Source organism: Berghia stephanieae, chromosome 2 (assembly GCF_034508935.2).
Source record: "Berghia stephanieae isolate SIO BIC M18660-M18661 chromosome 2, UCSD_Bste_1.3, whole genome shotgun sequence".
In the NCBI taxonomy this organism is placed as follows: Eukaryota; Metazoa; Mollusca; class Gastropoda; order Nudibranchia; family Aeolidiidae; genus Berghia; species Berghia stephanieae.
The window spans coordinates 126457963-126480857 of record NC_088361.1 but is presented as its reverse complement, the minus strand read 5'-3'; the positions used below and the strand labels follow the sequence as shown (position 1 = coordinate 126480857).

The window sequence follows — 22895 nt, the reverse complement described above, 5'->3', positions numbered from 1 at the left end:
AAAAGATAGTTTTGAAGTGTACGTGCACCCATTTGAATGGCAAAATAATTCATTTTAAGATTGAAACTTTCGTAATTCATAATTCTATTATCCATCCAATGCAATCTCCATAGTTGTTTTGATGCTGCACTGTAACCCCCCTCCTAAAAAAAACAAAACAAAATCAAACAAAAACAAAACAACAAAAACAAGAACAAGAAGAAGAACAACAAAACCAAAGACCCCCCCCCCCTCCCCAACAAACAAACACCAACCCCCTCCACTCCAAATAAAAAATAAATAAATAATTAAAAATCGAACAGTAAAATACAAGAAACTTAAAATATATCATCAGTAGTATAAGACGCAACCAACCATTAAGATTAGAAATGAATTATAAAGAATGTTTCCGATAAAGGTCCCTCCATTTCTTATTACAACAAATAATTTAAGCACAACTCACTGTATAATTTGGTTACATTGGCTAATGGAGGGAGCCTTCCATGACATTGAGGAAAATGCTATTATTAATCGACAATCTAAGACTTAAGTCGTAAAAGAGAGAATGACCAAAAAGTGATAGAAGGGGGAGAAAGCCGTCGTTGGTATGACTTCAGTTTCATAGAACGAGTTTTTACTCGCATCTGTAATGAAGAATTGGCTCAATAAATTGCCAACTCTATCTCTCGTCTATATTTTTATTTCACAAACAAGACCATGTCAAAATGAAGACGAAGGCGTGAAACATTTATTTCACAAAATATGAAAGAGAAAAATTTCGTGATTCAAACCCGAAACATGACAATCTAAAAGGTATTAACTCTATTAACACTATTACACATCTCATCCAACAAAAATCAAACTCAGCTTTGTAGATCATCGTTTACGTCATTTTTATACTACTTCACGCATATCCTGTATGGGGAAAATGCAATACTCGTCAAGTCATAATGGGCTGATCATGTAAACTGTATTGGAATGATTGATCCATTTATCGATAAGGAGTTCATTGATTGCACGACAGCTGGATGGGACAAATCTCCAATTGATATATTATATAATATCATAATATATTATATTATATTATATTATATTACATTACATTACATTAATAATTACATTATATTATATTATTATATATATATTATATTATATTATATTATATTATATTATATTATATTATATTTATAATTATATTACATTACATTATATTACATTATATATATATTATATTATTATATCATATATATTATATTATATTATATTATATTATATTATATATTATTCCTTCTCCTTCGTTTTGTTGACATAATCGTCATTATATGTATCTATGTCGAATATAATTTGATGGATCGTTCATTTACTTTCTATACTATATTGATACCAAAACACCAAACAAATGGACTGTATTCGCAGTTTAAAGTTTGTTTGGTTTTTAAAGACATTAAAAGAAGTAGTCCCATGGAGCCGGACTTTACCCCGCTTTCTATGGCGTGAAACGGACAATAGCAAGTACGTGCTATCCTTTGGATAGGACGCTGGACTATCGCAAAGTGATGAATCCATCAGATTTAACAGACCCAGCTATCCAATCACTGCTGGGTGGACAGAGGGGTCAGTAAAAAGAAAATATAGTTTTACACGAGAAAAAATATGGCAAAGGGGAATGGTTCAAATAGGAAACATATAGATTCCAATAGCGCAATAAGTGTCGAATATACTCAAATGATTTCAAATCATTATACAATCAACATAAAAAATCCAACACTACATAACATAAAGGTGACTTAAAAGAAAAAAAATATGATCTCCAAAAGCTACAATCATGCATTTGACTGCTTCCCTCTCAGTCAAAGACTCAGGCCGGGGCCAGGAAGAAAAAAAAAAAACAAGTAATATCATTCTAAGACAAAACGGATAAAGGAGAGATAGGATAAACAACAAGTGATCTCCCTGTCAACGATGAGAGGTCAATTAACTCCACCCAGGATGGAATATAGAAAAAAGGGGGACAAGTTCGCCAGGGAAAAAGCGTACGTAGATCCAGGAGTAATCTATTCTTTTGTCTGGTCTGAAAAAACATGGCTGACATGTGATACACTCAAATGGTTGTAAATGCATATATGTAATATCAAAACCTAACAATGATATGGAGATAATAATAAAATCACCGTTTCCTTCAATCTCTCTCTCTCTCTCTCTCTCTCTCTCTCTCTCTCTCTCTCTCTCTCTCTCTCTCTCTCTCTCTCTCTCTCTCTCTCTCTCTCCTATACCATAACTATAAAGTTGTTCGGGTTTGTCTTGATTTTTTTTTTTTTTTGGTGTTTTTTTTTTCTTCTCCGGAACCCACATTGTTATCTACTACGAATGCATAAAGCAATAAATTTTGACTCGATAACTTACTTTGACTCGGGGGATTAATTTCAGTAACTATCACAACCAAGTACTCAAATAATATCTTTTTAAAATGTTAAGTAAATTTCCCATCTTTAAATTATGTCAGATTTAACTTGAATGATTTCACCAAGGACAACGTCGACATCGTCCTAAACCTTCCCTGAACCTGACATTATTAAAGAAAAATAACTGTCAGCTTAAAATTCATATTTACCCTTACTACAGGTGAGCGAATCAAATTACGAGTACAGGTTTTTCAAGGGAAACTTTCATATCCATAAAATTAAACAAACAATTGTAAGATATTCAATCAAATTTCTCGTCTGATGTCATAAGGAATTACTCGTGTCGTCAAAATATGGAAGTTGAGAATTAATAATTTGGACCAATGGAGTACACAAAAAAAAAAAACCCCAAAAAACGACTACAACAAAACATAAAAATTGCCTAAAAGTGGGCGTGACTCCTTAACTCGCCCCACCTCATTTACATGAAACGCATGCAAAAACATCCGGCAACCTACACACGTATGTGTATTTGGCAAACTGCGTTGGGAAAACACAGGTATTCATTCAGTATAATGTTGCAGGGAATGCACAGTTCCTTATTAATCTATTTCCTTTATTTGTTTAACCGCGAATATAAATAAATACGACAATTCCGATTTTTTTTTTTTGCATCGAGCATAACTGCTTATACTGCAAGATGATTGTTGCCTTTTACAAAAAATTCCGAATAGTGTTGGAACAAACGGATGATTGAATTATTCGAATACCTTAATTTGCAAACAAACGAATAACCAAGCGTCAACCAGCAGTTAAAACGAAAAACAAAATATTCATTGCCAGGCACCGAGTTGGCAGACGACATCGTTTTGTACTTTAGTTAAATATTGCTTGAATATGAACTTATTCATTATTCTTATAATTTTGATCTATTTATTAGTTAACATTTTCAAACGATTGCTGCAAAAGGGGACTTGGTGACGTTCGAAGCGAAAGTTCTTGTCAAAGTTATTCTTAAACATATCGACCTGGATTTTAAGTGTTTTTGTTTTTGTTTTTTGTTTATATATAATTATGAGTGTTATTGAGTACGAGAGTGCTCGATGATTAGAGCATATAAAAATAAAATAAATAAATTCACTCACGTATATGTCAGCCAAAACGTGCGTTTTGATGATTCTCTCATCTCCTCAGTTGGCAGAATCTGCCAACTGAGGAGATGAGAGAATAATCGAAACGCACGTTTTGGCAGACATATACGTGAGTGAATTTATATATATATATATATATATATATATATAATATATATATATATATGTGTGTGTGTGTGTGTGTTTTGTTATATATATATTATATATATATATATATATATATATATATATATATATATATATATATATAGGTGAATGTGCGGACTGGTAATAATAATGCTAACATTATATCAGCAACAAAGAAGTCATATTTTCAGAATTTTTTTTTCCTCCAAATTAATTAAAATGTTCTTAAAGTTTAGATCGGGCAAACACAATGAGTGCTGAACTGGGTAGGTACTGTTTGCCTCTAGAAATCGCCTTGTTGCATTTGCTGCACGTGGTTAGCATTATATTTTTGGTAAATGATGCTTATAAGTCTTTCAAAAATTTGCACAAGGTGCAGCCATAGGACATGGTCAATGCATCGCTGTGCCATGGCTCCATTTCCACAACCAGTACCAATGTTTTGGAAGATGATAGACCCGACAAGCTTTTTTAGTCCAATGACAACTCAAATCATGACGCAGACACCACCCCGGGGGTCATGTTCTATGTATGTTGTCCTCTGCAAATAGTCCTCCAACCTCCATTTTCTGATGCGTTCATGAGATTTGTCAATACGGAATCTGCTTTCAATCACTCAAGAGCATCGTCACAAATTGCTTTTGGCGCCCAGTTATGTTCTCTCGCGTCCACTGCAGTCGTTTTCGATGAGGGGCTTTGATCGGTGGCCTTCTGCAAACAAGGCCTCCTGCCCAAAGCTTCTGATGGACACTTCTCTCGCTGACTCTTTGTGATACAATTAGGCGCTCTTGTGCGTCGTTGTTATTTTAGGTCTTTCGTCACGTAGGCCATCATCAGTGTAGGCAGCCAGTAGCTTGACTTTTGGGTTTGGAGTCAATGAATAGTGTTGATATGAACATCCAAAGCTGTTGCACTTGTCTGTCACTTTGACTTTGCCCAACCTGTCATCGTCAAAGTGACGATTTTATGGCATCGTTGTACATAGTCTGTTAATCTTCTTAAGTTATAATTATAGACTGACCAACGTAGCAATACTGCTTTGTGCCATTTCTATTGATATACACGTACATCAAGTTAGTCCTATTTGGTAAATTATTTGAGCACCCCAGTCGTTTATCGTTCAAACGACCAACGAACGCGCTGCGATATTTGAAACTAGGGTTAATACGATAAGATAAGACATCGTTATAACCATACATATTTAAAACAGTTAGTTAAATTATTGTTTGATGACATTTATTGTCATAGGTCAAACTTTTTTACATTTTTGTATGCTTCTGACAATGTTATTATTATAGGTTTTTGTTTATCGTTTGCACCAAACATGTTTGATGGAGGGGGATGCGAGGATGAAATCTTGCAAACTAAAAACGGATAACATGTACTGCTGAAGTCTTCAACCAGTGTCAATAGTCAACGTGCGATTCCTGTTTTTGTTATCCACAGGATCTTTAATATTTGGTCAAATTTGCAATTTATTTCATCTGTGAATTGCTATTTATAGATCGAAGTTTTAAAATGTCAGGGGACGACACCATAACATTTGAACGGTTTCTTGAACTTCACCAGCCTCAACTTTTGTCATCAGGTTTACCTGAACGATACTGGCTTACGCTTTTTGAGAAGTTGAAAAATGAGGTAATTTGTTGATATTGGTCAGCTGCAACAACAACTTCCTAAAAACTGTCGTATAAGTATAATATTAAGAATTCCCTTCTTTTATTTGCCCGTTTAATTTGTTATTAGTTGTCAGTGTGGCAGGCTCAAGTTGGACTAATTATTGGCAGTTCTGTAATCATCAAGCGAATGGGGGGGGGGGGGGGGGAATTAAAAGAAAATCTTGTTCAAAAGCTGAACAGAATATTAAACTCATTCCTCCCAAAGTTTAATTATCTAGAAAAGAAAAAAAAAAGAAACAGGGAGTGGATTTGAACCAGTGTAGCAAAATGAGAAAATATTGAAGGGTGGTCTAGAATTCTAATCCAATCGGCTCTACAGCAGGGTTGCCAGATTATTTTTCAACAAAATGCCAGGGGAAGACTCAAAAAATGCCAAAACACTCAAAAAAATGCCAAAGTCTGTTGACTCCCACCCCCACTAAGAAAACTACTCACTTTTGATAGACAATTTACTATCATATCCTGGTGGCTTGCGTGTTTTCTTTTCTTTCTTTTTTTTTTTTTTTTTTTTTTTTTTTGAATTATACTAAATTTCCTGTTGGGGTAATTTTTTACCTACTGACTACTAAGTGGAGTGCTAAACCACTACACCACGGTTGGATTTTAAGAATGAAAAAGAAATACATTAACATGAAAGGTAAATACGTAAACAGTTAAATAATTATTGACAATTAAGAAAACTTACTGTTTCGTGTTTCTTATTATGTTTTTTATTGAATCTGGTTCAAGTGCAGAGTCCAAAGTTTAGAAATAATTAAGAAAAGGTGTCATTTGAAGTATAATATACAAGAAAAGAAAATGCCAAATGAAAATGCCAAATGCCAAATGATTTTTCTAATGCCAAACGGTTTTCAAAAATGCCAGATTTTTGGAATCTGGCATTTAAAATGCCAAACTGGCAACCCTGCTCTACAGCCCACAGACTTCTTTTAAGTTAATCTTATACTATCTATAGAAATGTTTCCACCAATTTTGGAGTAGAAATTTTGCTTCATTGTTTTGATATCTAGTTATTTTTAGCTCCGATTCGGATTTGTTGTTGGATTTCGTTTTGGGGAAGTAGTATAGTTATAGTAAATATTATTTCAAAGCATTCAAAGTGACTAATTCTCCGAATGCTCGGGAAAATAGACTTGATCTCTATTTATATGAACGGTTTCAGTTCTCAAGATTTTTGTTTTGGTTGTTTGCGAGAGTGTCTGTGTGAATGGTGAATGTGTATGTGCATTTTTGGGGGTTTTCTTTTGCCAGTGCTTGGACATTCTGTCTTTTATTTCCAACTTTCTGTTAGACTTCTATCTTGTGTTTTTGCTATCCTGTCTTTCAACCTCTGTTCCCGTCTTGAGACTTTGGCTTTGTTATTTAGGTTTACTTCTGTTCTCTCTTTGATAGTGTAACACGAAGTGCAAAAGTGAACGCGCCATGGAGTATTTGCGAAAGCACAACATTTTGATAAAATCCGTCTTTGTCAACAATATGCCTAAAAAACGCTAGCTTGATGATTCCCTGTCCACTCTTTTTGAGCATTTACTTTTGCATCGACCTCGCATCCGTAACCCAGCAGCTACTGAGGGTTAGCCGACCATTCTGAGAAATAGAGCATGAGGAAGACAGGAAAAGAAATTTGAAATAGTTGGTTAGAGAATGTGACAGTCAAAGCCCCATCTCTCTCTCCCCCTATCTATCTATATCTCTAACTATAGTTTGAATGAAAATTAGATGGTTTTAGATAATTTTTAGAAAATTTATCAAAGAATGTTAACACATCAGAAGAGTTCTAATTTATAGAAAATGTATCAGAGAATATTAACACATCAGAAGAGTTCTAATTTGTATCTCTCTCTCTCTCTCTCTCTCTCTCTCTCTCTCTCTCTCTCTCTCTCTCTCTCTCTCTCTCTCTCTCTCTCCCTCTCTCTCTCTCTCTCTCTCCCTCCCTCTCTGTCTATCTGTCTATCTATCTCAAGATTGTTATTTTAAGAGGCTATCATAGACATTATTTTTTTATTACAACCTAGGTTTTTGATGCAGGGAACACTTTCCAGATGCAGATGTTTTTAGCAGAAGGTGAAGAGGAATCTGGAAGTAGTAAAGTGGAATGGCAAGTTGCAGTCACTGCAGAGGAGGGAGTTTCCCTTGATGATCCAAAACAGTGTGTATTTTTTGTTGAATCTTCAAAATATCTCATCCACTTTTATTCATGCCCAAGAGCCAGGAGCAATTTTACCCAAATAAAACCTGAACTATGTAGATTTGTTAACTACTTTAGTTTTTTTAATGTTTTTTTAAGAATCGTAAACTACTATAAAAAGATTTTTACTGTTTCCAATTAATTTTTACCTCCCTATATATATATATATAGGGCCATAACCTGACACCATCCCTCACCGTACAAATATGTGTTTATCTTCAGTGTTGAAGCTTCCCCAATATGGATTGGTTTGGATATATAAATATACATGTACGACAGAATTGATTAATATATGTTAAGCCCGTTATTCTTCATTAAGAAATTGTTTTATAATAAATGTCACCTTATTTTATGTTATTACAATTTTGTCATATTTTTTAGGATCTACCTTATTGATCATGCCTGGACGTACACGTGTGCCGAAGCAAGATCTCACCTTACAAATTACTCAGGCTTACTGGAGAGGATGATGGCCTTGATGGACATTAAAGCTGAAGAGAAGACTAAGGAAGAAAACATAGAAGAAGTCCTGAAAACAATGTGGAAGTAAGTAAATCTGTGGTATTATGCAGATATGAAAATATGTGACATTCCTATTTTCAAAAGTTCTGATTCCACTCTTGTTAGGTATAGAGTTGATATGTCTGTATTATGCAGCTTTTCACAATTTTATTATTTTGTTGTTGTTTTTTTCCCTTATTTCTTTTCTTTTCTTTTTTAATTCAAATTGATTAATCTTGGCATCTGTACAATGGGTTTAACTCACAATTTTGTCATTGATTGCCAAATTACTTGTATTGAAACATTTACCAGCCTTGTCTTACATGTTTTTAGTTTATTCAGTTTTTACTCTCCTGAAGAAAAAAAAGTGGAAATCTTATTAATTCATATCTTACCAGTGGATTTGTTGTAAAATTTAACCAACTACTACCACATTTATTCTTTTTCATTCTCATGAAATCACCTGTCAAGGAAAAAATACAAATAAAAACTTTCATGTATGTACAATCCACCCTGAATAATCACAACATCATGGGATAAAAAAAAATGTTGCAATTAACCTAAGATGAGTTTCCTGTCCCCATTATTGCAACATTTTCCCTCTGAGTTTACACGACTGTCTATGGCCTCATTAAAACTTTTTTGTTTTGTTTTTTTTGTTTTTTTTTTGTTTTGTTTTTTAATTTTAAAAAAAATTATTATTGTAAATTCCATCATTTTCCTTTGTATTTGATATTACGCATTTCCTTCAGAAGGCATCAAGGATTGTCTGTTTTCTTACTGAAGCCAAATATTTATAAACGTGTTGCTCAATAGTTTCCAATGATGGAAGCAAATCTGTTAGTCTTCTTGAATGAGGTGATGGAAATTTTCCACAAGTCTAGCTTTTCTATATTCGACATAGGTTCAATTTCATCATCATCAGCATCCTCTTCAACTTTCACTCTTTAGTTTTCAACATTTGTAAGAGTCAAAGAGATTAGTTGTGATGAGAAACAATAAGCTCTCATCAAACCCATTGGTCACAATGAACAGTTGTCAATCCCAAAACAAAGGATACTGATCAGTCTATCTATACAACTGTCATTTTCTACCTGTTGTCTAGACTATGCCCAACCCCTTCACCTCCTATCTAATGGTCACAGAAAACCTCACAAATCCATACTTCAAAGCCCCGCCCTCTTTTGTATCGAATAGAGTGTTGACATTGTTCATTGTCTACCTGTCGCCAAGGCCCTCTCGCCTCCTATCTAATGGTCACAGATGACCGCTAACCCATAGTGAAACGCCATGCCGTCTTTTGTCTTTAACAGAGTGGTGAGACACTACTCTTGCACTACTCTCGATTCTTCAACATGTCATGATTCACCCATGATGAAATGTAATCATGAGATTTTGTTTGATTGATTTCTTGAATGTGCCACTTTTTGAGGTTGAAAATTTGTTGCGATTCACCGAAGTTTGTTGCAATTAACCAGTGGCTATATATAGAATTAATTTAGTTTCTTGAGAAATGTTGCGATTAATGAAAGTTGCGTTTATCCGGAGTGGACTGCATTTTAAAATATTAAGTCTTCATTAAGAGATAAATCTAGACTTTATGCATATTGAATGAAAACTCCTTTTTTGAGAATAGTACAAAATGTCCAAAATATGTGTTAAAGCCATGGTCAATAATAACCATTAAAAAGCTGTTCCAATCACAAAAGTGTCATTTTTGTAAACTGTCCTATCTGAATCCAAGCGGGTGGTTGGATGGGAGCATCACCCTTGAATCATATACCTATGATGTTCGCATGGGTGTACGATCCGATAGTGATGTCGTTTCTTCTTCTCTTTACTAGCCTATCCTGCTTCTTTGGTTTGTGATTGTATTTTTGACAGGGGATATTTTTTTTTCTGTAAATCTTCTGCCTGTTTGTTCTTGGTTATTTATAATTTAGCTTATGATATCTTTAGGTTATGATTTTGATTTACATTTGTAGTATTTTTGTTAGATTGCTTGTTTTTTTGTTTCAGCGGTCTCTCATATAACCTCAATTGTGTTGGAAGAGACCTAAAGCAACAACAAACAAACAAACAATATCTGAATCCATCTGATAATTTTCTTTTTAACTTGTTTTCCTCAGATATAATCAGACCTACAGTTTTGGGCATTTTACCTTTGTAAGTATTTTTTACCCGCAGAATTATAGGCAGTGCAAAAACTTTTGGATCAAAGAAAGGGATAAATGTTATATGACTTTCAAGAAATGAAAAAGACACAGCAGAGAGCTGGACTCTAAGGCATATCACATTACATAAGTGCATTCGAAAAAATCTTTGAAATAAAAAAGGTACATGGCAGTATGGATAAATCGACACATATATTGACATAGTCCAAAAGTCCTAATTTTCATCCTCTACATAACATAAGTAAATAAAAACTGTTTTTATTGACATAATTTTGACTAGGAACTAGGAGATGCTTTTCTTGACATTTGGAGATATCAGTAAGAAAAACAATAGGTCTTTAACAATCAACCAAAATTCTTTTTTAAAGAACCCGTGAAGATAGGAGATTATTGACCAATGATTTTCCAAACTATGAAATCTGTTCGGTGAAATTATTCCATTGAGTTTGAGATAGAGCCAGGTTATCTATATGAATAAAAGACAAGTCTGAGTGTACGTATGTATGTTCATGTATGTATCTACTACAGGGAAAACCAGACTACTATCTGCTATGAAAATTAGCCATTTCATTAACATTTTTATCCTTCTAATGCAGAACACCCAGATTTTTGCTATTTAGGTAGATTACAATGCAGGGGTGGGATGCGTACCTGCCAACCCTTTCGCTTTTGGCAGAATCATTTTTATTTTCTACCAATTCTGTGCCATTGTCTCTGAAATTCCGATTTTCATATATGGTGATAATGGTAAGACAACAGAAATGACTGGAGGGGGGGGTTAAAAGGTGGAATTTTTTTTAATGATTGCCAAAAGGGAACTAAGTAGTAAAATTTCTTGCACTCCTTTCTCCCTTCCCCATTCCATTACCTAATACATGTGACAATATACTGTCTTTATGTCTTTGGTGGCAAAGTTGGTGGTCATTTTGATCCAGAATTATCCATTGTTAAGAAACTCCTATTTTTGGCTCCAATTCCTATTTTCTGACATTCTGATTCCGCTTTTGGAATATGAAGGGTTGGCAGGTCTGGGAATGGGAAAAAGCTAAGAATGCTAACCTGTAGATATTTGTTGAATCAAAATACAGGATTAGTAACACCTCTGCAAGCTCGCTCGGACAAATATAGCTGGTTGTTTACCAATAAGAAAATAAAAGGAGATGATGAACTCTGCTCTTTGTTATTTTTTTCAGACTGTTAGGTGCTTGGTCCCATCAAAGATGTAAGGGGTTTGCTAGTTAATAATAATCAGAATGTTTAAAACTGTGGGGAAGTCTTCATCGATGCAATCATTGCTGACATTTCAACAACAAAAAAAAGCCTGATTTCAATGGCGAAGGTTAAGAAACCTCCACCAAACCTGAGTCAAGTAAAGCAGCATTGGGAGTGCAGATAATAACCGCAGTCACTTGCAAAGTACGAGGATGTCTCTGCAAAGGTAGTTAATTGATAGTCATTCAACAGTTTGGTCAGCCAATAGCTGAGTTGTTTGTGAGGAAGCATCAAAAGTAGGACTTACATACGTCTTGCAATTAAACTACACATTGGGATGTCCGGTTGACTTGTAATAAACTAGCCAGAGCTCATTCATTGTCAGAACACATATATATATATCTGTGTGATATTTGCCAGTTGTACCTTTCAATTTTTGTGTTCTGACATATATATATATATATATAAATATATATATATATATATATATATATATATATATATATATATATATATATATATATATTATATATATATATATTTATATTTATATATATATATATATATTATATATATATATATATATATATATATATATATTTATATATATATTATATATATATTTATATATATAAATTTATATATATATTTATATATATATATTATATATATATATTTATATATATATTTATATAAATATATGTTAATAATAAATGGCATTTATATTGCGCTTTACCCCGTTGTCACAGGCTCTAAGCGCTTTACAGTGATATAAAACAAAACATATTACAGTGAGACAAGTATATATATATATATATATATTATTTATATATTATTTTGTACTGAAGAGGGATTTTTATCCCAACATGTTTCTTGTTAATGAATATTGTTGTTTTTTTTTTCGAAGTTGTAATATTAAATGTCCTTCACATTACACAGCTTCAGACTAGTATTCACCTAAGAAATATTTAATGTTCTATGCCTATGACATATCTGATCTCTGATTTGAATTGATATTGATATTGTATTTCAGGGGACAGAAGAATCCATGCCAGTGTGGTACATCATGGATGAGTTTGGTAGCCGGATACAACACTCAGACCATCCTAGTTTTCATGTTGTCCCATTTGCCTATGCTGTAACTGGAGTAGTATATTCCATTATGTGGCCTGTGGTGGCTTTAGAGGAGGGAGGTCAGTGATGAACGGTCGTTTTCACCGTGAAATGATTGATGTAATTTTGAAATTCCTTGGCTGTGAGAATCAATGCGCATAGGACAGATCATTTGTACTGTGCTTCTGACAGATGAGGACATGGAATTTTAATTTTGATATCTGTTTCATTTGGATATAATTTTAATTTTATCAAATTTCACTCCAAGTTGTATAATTTCTTGTGGTTTCAATTTGTTATTGAGGATTATGTTTTTTCCGTTGAGATAAATTATTTGTTTCTACCAGGCCCATCATCCACACATTCCAACACTTCTAGAGGAAACTAATATGATAATAGTTATAATAATAAAAATAATAATGATGAAGATAGTAGTAGTAGTAGTAATAACAATAATAATAATGATAGTAATAATCAAAATTTTAATTATGATAATAATAATCAAAATTTCAATTATGATAATAATAATCAAAATTTTTTTAATCATGAGAATAATTATAATGATGATGATGATGATAAAAAAAATAATAATAGATTTATAACTGATCATAATATTAAAAATGAAGGGAAAGCTAATGATGGTGGAAATGTATTGCAAATAAAATCTTGATCTGGAAAACCTAGTAAAAGTGAAATGGACAACAGCTCTAGTATAGGAAAGGGCAAAACTTTTAAGCAGAATGTTAATGACAATGGTGATCTTAAAGTGCTGATGGGATGAGTCCAAATCCTTACGATACTGAGAGAAGCATATGATGTTGCATGCCATGAAAATGAAGATTGGATCTCAAATTGATATCGAATACATTTGGTCTTTTTAATGGAAATCGAAATGTTACTCGCAGTTGTCATATGTGGGCTTATATATTATTAAATCAATGACAGAGGCAACAAACACGTCTTATCTTCTTGAACATCTAAATCATAACCGTTTATTATTTCCTCTTTTTAATCCACCCCATGTACTCAATTACTATAATATGATACTATAACCTAATTATGTGACAGCAGTATCTCGTTGACCCTTCGTGGCCTCCTGATAGTGAGAGCAATACACTCTCAAACTTTGATTCCAGCTATATTTCTCTATGAGTTATCCATTTTCAAATTTTCCTTTATGATGACAAATTCAAACTTAAAGTTAAAGTAATTATTCCCTCTCCTCAGACACAGTGTCACGTAACTACATCAATTTGAAGGCAGGTGAACAACACCCCAATAATATACAGGCACTCATGACTCCTTGGTTCCCTCAAGATATGACACACATCAATTTCAAGCATGAAGAGCCAGATGATGCCTTCTTTGAGGTATTAGTGTTAGGAATTAATACAAAATATACAAATAAATGAATATGAAAATTTATATGTACTTTTTCGTAGATTTGCCATGTTTAATCCATTTCTCAATATTGCATCGGTGACTATAATATCGTTCTTCAAAAAAAAATGTGCAAAATATAATTTTGCAGGTGAATGTACAATTTTAGAATTGCATTTAACAGGAATGTAATTTATTGTTTTTCACCACATTTATTTGTTTTCAGTCTTTTAGAATTGCTGAGATTCTCCCATCACCCACATTTGAAATGCCCCCGCTACCCAAGGACCGTAATCTGAAGGTATTCACACAGTATTCCCTTGTGGCCAAATTTCTTACTGATCCACGGTTTGAGATTGTCGAGAATCCTGAGGAAGCAGATATTTTGTGGTATAACGAGCATTTCAAGGATTTCAAGTTAGTACATTGTGACATTTCTACAATTGCCCAAAGATAGTTTAAATTTCAAGAGTACATTTTTAAAAAGTGTAATTGATAGTATCTACATCGACCTGTCATCTGTATTTCTTCTCTCTTCTATTTAAATATTTTTTACCTGTATCTTTTTAAATGTCAGAGGTTTAAGTGAAAATCAACCAACCACTTTGATAAACCAGTTTCCCTGTGAGTCTGTTGTCACCATCAAGGACAAATTGGCCATCACTGCTAGACGGGCAGCCACCGAAAATTCAGACCCCATGAAGAGTAACCCTAAGTGGCTCCCTGTGACCTATAACCTCAGAACCGAAATGCCCAAATTTATCTCTTACTACCAGCAGAGAGAAGCGCAGTAAGTATTGAAACTATACAGTTACTTGTTTCCACAAGCCAATATATTTTGAAAGTATACAAAATGCATATTGATATAGTTCATTTTAACTGTATCTACCATATCTAATGCTTTTTCTATCATTGTTACTCTGATGGAAGATGTTTTAAGGATAAGCCAAATAGATAAGATGTTTTAGTTTTTTTTATCAATATGCAATTTGACTTGGGAAATTCTATTATCTTTTTCATTCTTTAAAGGTTCTGACAATGCACTACTATGAACAGATAGATGCCCTGCACTTACAGGTTGTCAGTTCTTAATTATGACTTAATAGCGCATTTTCAAACCAGCAAGAGGGCAATGTTTCACTGACACAGATCCAACCAGATTTGCTGGAATCATTCATTTAGTTTTTTTCCTTTACAGCAGTGATTGCCCAAATGCCTTGTGGGAAAGCAGAAAAAAAACCCAGGCATTTAGAAAGAATTGCATTTAGATGAAGTTGATCATGAGCAAGATGAATAAATATGAATTTATATCACGCATTTCAATGGATTCACAATGATCATTGCACTCCACAATGCTTCGTTTGTTCCAACAGCAGACAATATTTAACCAAATATCCATTTCAAAAAGTTTGATATGTTTGTTAGGCATCTTTTTTAGTATAAGCACATTAACGATATTTATCACTCTAAAGTTAGGTATCGTTTCACTCAAATCTTCTGAGATTTGTGTTAATGTTTTAAGATCTTACATAATGCCAGAGCCAGAGTTATCTGACCAATGACTACGCTCAGCATTGCCTGACATGATGTTGGTGCTGCTGTGGTCAGATTAAGAATGAACTTGCAAAATACACATGCACACTCTCGCAGGCGTTAATTGGACCAAAGTATGATACAAAATTTGTTTTGAAAGGTCTTGACATCGCAAAGTACGCTATTGATTATTTAATAGAGTAAATTTATCATAGTTTATTTATGGTTATTTATTCCTAGCTGTATGTCGATCATAATTTTATTTTAGATTATTGTTTTTCATATTTTCCTGATTTTCACATGCTTTGCTAATTATTGGATAACTTTTTTCCTATTTGAGTTTCTTCAATATTTCCCATTTAGAACTGAACATTATTGATGTTTTAGTCTTTAAAATGTCATTAAAATTTACGCAATATCCTTGATGTTATTACAAAAGTGATGGGTTCAATTTTTATTGTTATCACCTGGTACATAAAAGTATATATTTTGGGGGTTTTTTTTAGATTTATGCTAGGAAAAAGTCTTTAATGTTGACAAGCTTGAATGTAAAAATGATTGATTTATCAAACTAAATCTTTTTTTAAATGTTCATAAATTATATTTCCCTCTTTTGTTCCTTTTCAGAGGCCTTGATAATCACTGGATTTGCAAACCTTGGAATCTAGCCAGAGCTCTTGACACCCATATAACTAATGACTTGGGACAGATTGTTAGACTTAATGAGTCTGGACCTAAGGTATGATTCAGCTTAATTCACTATGGCTCCCTAATTAAAGAATAAATTAATTTTTTCAGTTTCTATCATTTAGATTTGAACCGCGGAACATTATAAATGGAAGAAAAATCATAAGTATTTAAATTATGGCTTTTATAGCCAGATTAATGTACATTCTAATTTTTATCAGCATCATCATCAATATCGTCATTGTCATCATCATCATTATCATTGCCTCATCACTGCTACTATTACCACAACACCACCACTACTTCCACAAACACCCGTCATTATCACCATTACAACTACTACCACCAACACCACATCATCATCATCACCATATAATAGTAGTGGTGGTGAAGGTAGTAGTAATAGTAGTAGTAGTGGTAGAACCAATCTGCGGAATGAGTAACACTCGATGGATCGCAGCGATTTTCATTGATCCAAGGAACACGCAACAATCCAGTGGGTGTTGCTCATCCTGCAGACTGGTACTACCACTACTATTATTATTACTACCACCACCACCACAACTACTATTATCACCACCACTACTAGTACCATTTCTACAACTGGATTGTTGCGCATTTTTGGATCGACGAACAATGCTGCACCGATCATGCAAGTCAAGAGAACATGCCTAACAGATATACACAATTCTGTATTTTTTAAACATGTGAGGAGAATGGATTTATTATATTAAATGAAGACCAGTGTTTGTTTACAATTGTTGAGTTCCAAATCTCATGTCTCGTATAATCTAAAACAATATGATTTGTTTGTGATACCAGATTGCCAGTAAATACATTGAGAGCCCTGTTTTATTCCATCGGGAGGATGTTGGCCTCGTCAAGTTTGACATTCGATACTTGATCTTGGTCAATAGTGTGAAGCCTCTTGAGATTTATGCCTATCAAGTCTTTTGGCTGAGATTTGCTAACAAGTAAGTAAATAGATACTCATTTGGGTCATTAGACCTTTATGATTTGATAGCATCCATATTGGAGTGGGGTCTTTCAGCCTCCCATGTTGGGCCATTGAGATCCCTCTTGCCTTCTATTTATCAGAATATGTATCTGTTATCCTTTCAATATTGCTTTCTGTTATCTCCTTGAATTTAACTATTTGATTTTTTGTAGGCAATGTCTGGAATCTTCTGTCAAAGGGAGAATGTGTATCCTTTTTTTTAAAGGAATTTGAAAAAGGGACCTAGTGAAATGTGTTGGGAACATTTTTTAACTTTAAATCATCTCCCTGTATTTAAGTAATTGATACAAGTTTACATGAGTTGTAAGATATTTGTAATAAGTATATATTTTATAAGTATTTAACTATATCCCTTTTGTTCAGGACTTTGTGTCTGTGCTTGGATGGGACTTTTAGGTCGTCTCTGACTAGAGAGAGAAATAAATTGCTCTTGCCCCTACTTCTGTGTCCTTTTTTGAGCTTGTTTCATTTACAATATTTTTCTTAGGCGTATTTAAAGTCTAAATCAATAATTTTAAGACTCATTCAGAAATCTGATTTTTTATGGCATTCAAATGACATAAAGATTCTGCAAGAGGTGTGAAACCCTAAAACAGAAAGCTTTCATATTTTGATTTTTTTTTTTTTACTAAGCTGAATTGAAATGATAATTAAAAATCCATTATTTGCAAATTGATTTTTTTTAATTTATTTTTTGGGGGTGAGAGGATATCTGGTTATGGAAAAATCTGAATATGCACGTTTCACAGATGCATCTGAGTTGAATGGGGTAATGTGGTTAAAGTACCTGATCTAAAGACAAAAAGCCGAGACCAAAGTTTTGTCATCATTGTCACCCATCCTGCCCCTGGCCATACATAACATAACATTTGATGCATGCTTTATTTTTATTCTAAATTCATACAACTAATATAGTTCTTTATGTTTATAACTAGTTTCTTTTCTTATTTTGTCTCCAAGGCCATATTCATTGGACACATTTGATGACTACCACAAACATTTCACAGTGATGAATTATGCCAACGAAGGAAAAGATCTCAAACAAGTTAGTTAAACTCTTTACCCACTCAGCCATAATTTACTCGTTTAGACTTGCCATCAGTCCTCACCATTCTAAATCTAGATCAATCAATCAGAAAATCCTTAGAAATTATTCAATGGTTACCTATGTCAAGTAGGAACCCAATTTACACACCAAATTGCATTATTACTGAACAGTCATACTGAAAAATAGCCCTACCTAAGCGAAGTGGCTATTCATCAGCAGCATGTCTATATGTTTTTGTGATTGTTAGATTAATTTTTTTTTTTTAATTGAGCTTTTATATAGCACAATATCCACCAAACGTACTCAAAGCGCTTTATTTACTTGAATTTACTGGAGTCTTTGCACAATATCATACATTCCCTTTCATGGGATTTTATTTGTGTGTATGTGTGTACATGCTTATTATTTTGTAAGAGTCATGCTGGATACAAAACATAATATAATTCTTCTTTGGATTATTAAAGTTTGTCTATCTTGTTTAATCTCCGTGTACTTTGATTTCTGAAAGAGGCATTTTTCAGTTTGTGGTATGACACTCGCCTTCAGGTCAGTAGTCCCTGGTTCCAGTCCTGATGTGGGCCGAGCAAATATGAGTCCTTGGAAATGTTTCTTTACTCACATTATCTCACTTCACTTGGGTATAATATGGGTACCTATTTGTTAAGAGCATTGTCTCTGTATAAATATATTTTATAGTGCCTACAGTTGTCATTGGCTTTGGACACCTCTAAAAGTGCTTTATGCACATTTAGTGGATATCATACTATAAATGAAGACTCAACTTTCTTAAAGTTCCAAGTTCTTTATCCGATTGTTATTCACTAAAGTCATTTTGTATTATAAAACATTATAGGAATAGTATAATATTTAACATAGCAGTATAGAAATAGCTTCAGCTTCAGATCCACACATTTGCTTTTACAGATTCATTATGACGACTTCATTCCAATGTTTGAGGCCCAAAATGCTGGTTTTGTTTGGTCCGACATTGAGGTAAAGCATTGCAATTATACTTTATACATAAATTTCAAAGAGATTTTTACATTATATGTAAATTAGTTTTAAAGTTGTCACTATAAATGAACATAAACTAGTCCATTTGGAGCCATAAGCGGTATAAAGTGAGCTTTAAACATGTTTTTAAAAAATACAGATTGAAATGGACAGTGAAGAGTATTTGTGACCCCTTGAAAATGGCTTCACTTCACTTCATAACAAACACTTTCCTCATTGTTCACATTATATCTCGCTACTTCATCACAGTATCACAGCTGGTTAGGCACATTTTCAATGTCTGGCTATTATTCTATTTAAATCTTCTTAAATAAATCGAGTAATTCATGAAGGTAATGGCCATTAACACAATGCCTTATGGCCCTTGGCTTTGGGATCTCTGCCTTAAAACCAGATTCAAATTCACTGTGGTGTATGGCATTGAGCAAGCCACCTTGCCTTTGTTCACTGGGGCAATGCTGTATGGATCCAGAGTAGTGTTTATATTTGCCTTCCCAAGTCCCAAGTGACAAAAAGTACTCCCCCTTTCCCTTTTAGTTACCTCTTGTTTTTTAATTTGGTATATTATTGTGATTAATACGAGCCTTTCTATTCCCCTCCCCTTTTCCTCCCCAACAGAATGATATTTTTGTGATGTTCAGGGAATTATTTGAGGCTGCCACTTCGTTGCCTTCCCCCAGAGGTTTTGTTCACAACCCCCAGTCGAGGGCTGCCTATGCCATTGATTTAATGCTGGACTGGAATACCAAACCCTCAGGTATAAAAGACTAATCCCTTTTCAGGCTGTTAGATTTTGATAAAGTCTATCACACTTACAAACCCAGCTACCCTATCATTGCTATGTGCACAAGGGGGATCAGAAAAAAATCTGGAATGCACTAGTGATTGATACTGGTCCCTTTGCGAATGAGGTAAGTGCTCTTGCAGTGAGCTATTAGGCCAATTTATCATTGATAAGTAGTTGTGATCTTTGGAAAAATCTCACATAATAATGAACAATCAGGCATCACAAAAGATTTACTTACAACATTCCCAATACTTGCACTGGCTGTCTATGAAGGCTAGGATCGAGTATAATATATCTGTTTTGTGTTACAAAGCATTTGTCGACTATTTTGCTGCTTTATTCAAGATTTAATTACTCCCTATAATTGCTCTAGAACACTCAGATCTACTGTCCCTTGTATAAAATTGAAGTCCTCTGGCGTCAGTGTCTTCTCCAAGTTTGGCCCATCCACAAAAAATGCCGCAAAACTTTCCTTTTTGATAAACACCTTTTGTAAATAACTATCAGTTGGTGTAATTGTCTCTTGTTCATTTAAAACTGCCATTTGTTTGAGCACTTTTGTGTGTTTTAGGTGTGTGAGGAATTTTACCTACACTGTGTAAGCTTTATGCAATAGATGTAATGTACTTCGAGGCCTTGCGTAAAGCGCCATATAAATCTTCTTCTTCTTCTTCTTCTTCTTCTTCTTCTTCTTCTTCTTCTTCTTCTTCTTCTTCTTCTTCTTCTTCTTCTTCTTCTTCTTCTTCTTCTTCTTCTTCTTCTTCTTCTTCTTCTTCTTTTTCTTTGTATTATTATTATTTATTATTATTATTATTATTATTATTATTTATTATTATTATATTAATATTATATTATTATTATTATTATTGTTATTATTATTCTTATTATTATTATGATTATTATTATTATTAAATATATTTATTATTAATATTAATTATTATTATTATTATTATTATTATTATTATTATTATTATTATTATTATTATTTGTCTTTGTATCCCCAGGAGAGAGATACATGCAACCCAAAATATGTGAGGTCAACTTCGGTGCTGATTGTGATAGGGCTTGTTTGTACCACCCTTTCTTCTACAATGATCTCTTCAGTGTGATGTTCCTCAATGATACAGAAGACAAGCATGTTGTCCCATTGTAATATGTTCATGAATATTTAGCGTATTGTTTCTCTTGTACATATAATGAAGTGCTATTATGGAAAAAACAGATACAGTGGGGGGGGGGGGGGGGGGGGGGGGGGCATGGGATAATTGTCAGAATAAAAAATTTGATACAGTTTATCAAAAGATGCCAACTCATTGAGGAAAAAGTACAAAATAAAAATAAAAGGCTTTGTATTCCTGTGCCTGTGCAAACAAAAAGTGTAAGGGGGGAATAAAAAAGAAGAAATAAAGTAGCTTCGATTATTCATATATATGTGGCCCACCATATCAAATCGATACTGTGTTGGAGTTAATATTAGTCAATGAAAATTGGATTTTGAGTTTAGATTATGAAATAAAGAAATTAATATGGTTTTTTTTTTAAAGAATAAATGAATACATTTTTAGTTCTTTAACTTTAGTAATTTAACCTTGATCATTTTGATTTTAAAATCAACTTTTTGGCACCATGTTTACCTCAACATATACCATATTGAAGTGGCAGAACAACAAATATATGCTTTTTTATCTGCTCTCATTACACTGACATCTATTGGTTGGTATCAGGCCCTTTCTGGCCCCTTTAATTTATGATATCTCAGATGACAGGTTGCATATATGTTAGAGTGAATTACATAATCAGTCGGATGGTGAATAGGTTTGAACTGAGATATTGCCAAGTTTAGTTAGAAGGTCAATTTTTATCCAAAATGGGTTCTTGTCATAAATGATTAAATCAACCCTTCGGGAAATATCAAAGCTTAATTTTACTTCTAAATGTTTTTTTTCCAACTAGTCAAGTTGAAAAAGTATGAAATTTGAGAAAAGTTGCTGGATACTTGCCTGTACATCTGACTATATCTTCATGAAAAATCACCCGATTTACTTCAAATAAAGATTAAAATGCTCTGGTGAGCATTTTCTTTCAGAAAATGCAGAAAAATGCAAATCCAAAATTTTCACCTTCCGACTGATTACGTCATGCCCTGACACATATAGATTTTACATGAAGAATGACATGGATGGTGAGAAATAAAGAAGGATGCACAAAATAAACATAAACACAAAAAGAGAGGAGGGGGGAGGGGGAAACTGAAACAAGAGGAAAAGATGAAAAAAGTAAACTGGTTTTGATATTACTTCGGGCTGATTCTATGAATTTTTTTACCAGATACAGTTACTCAAAAAGGCATCGTGGCAGGTGTTTGGGCTACAGACCATGCAGTCCAGTTTTGTACCCAAAAATGTCCATTGCTCCACTTGACCCAAGTGTGAAGGGTACCTTGATGACTAGGGAAAGTATTTCTGCAGTAATCTCAAATTTGTATGTAGACCTGATTATAACTCTGCAGTAGACTAGTATCCACTCAATTAAATTGTGAGTTGTCATGAGTACACACCCGACCCCTTACCTCCTTATCATGATATTATATGAAAATAAAAACATATTAAAAAATCAAAAATGGGTGAGTTTAAAACAAGTCCAAGTAAAGGTTGTTTTCCACTGTGCTTTTGATAGCACTAGCGACGAATCCTTCCAGATGCTCACAATAAGCTTGCCATCATGACTCTGTTTCAAGAGTCAACACGTCTGAGCTTCAAATGACAACACCTTTTAACAGTTTTAAGATAAAACTTGTCTACATAAACAACATTATCCTTTCCAACCAAATCTTCACACTTTTCTCAGATTAACTTCAAAATCCCATATATAACCTGTACATCAGCACAGGTAGAAATTTTGTA

At 33.5% G+C, this 22895-nt stretch overlaps 1 protein-coding gene across 1 annotated transcript; it reads left to right on the top strand.

Annotated features, from left to right (window-relative positions):
- Positions 1-5043: 5043 nt before the first annotated feature.
- LOC144966544 (tubulin--tyrosine ligase-like protein 12) lies at positions 5044-21530 on the top strand. The gene is made up of 14 exons (XM_078903191.1): positions 5044-5296; positions 7353-7486; positions 7907-8071; positions 10156-10192; positions 12446-12605; positions 13753-13895; positions 14132-14322; positions 14483-14695; positions 16066-16177; positions 16948-17099; positions 18104-18188; positions 19116-19184; positions 19824-19962; positions 20997-21530. The coding sequence occupies exons 1-14, from the start codon at positions 5177-5179 to the stop codon at positions 21143-21145; spliced, it is 1869 nt and encodes a 622-aa protein (XP_078759317.1). The 5' UTR covers positions 5044-5176; the 3' UTR covers positions 21146-21530.
- Positions 21531-22895: the final 1365 nt, after the last annotated feature.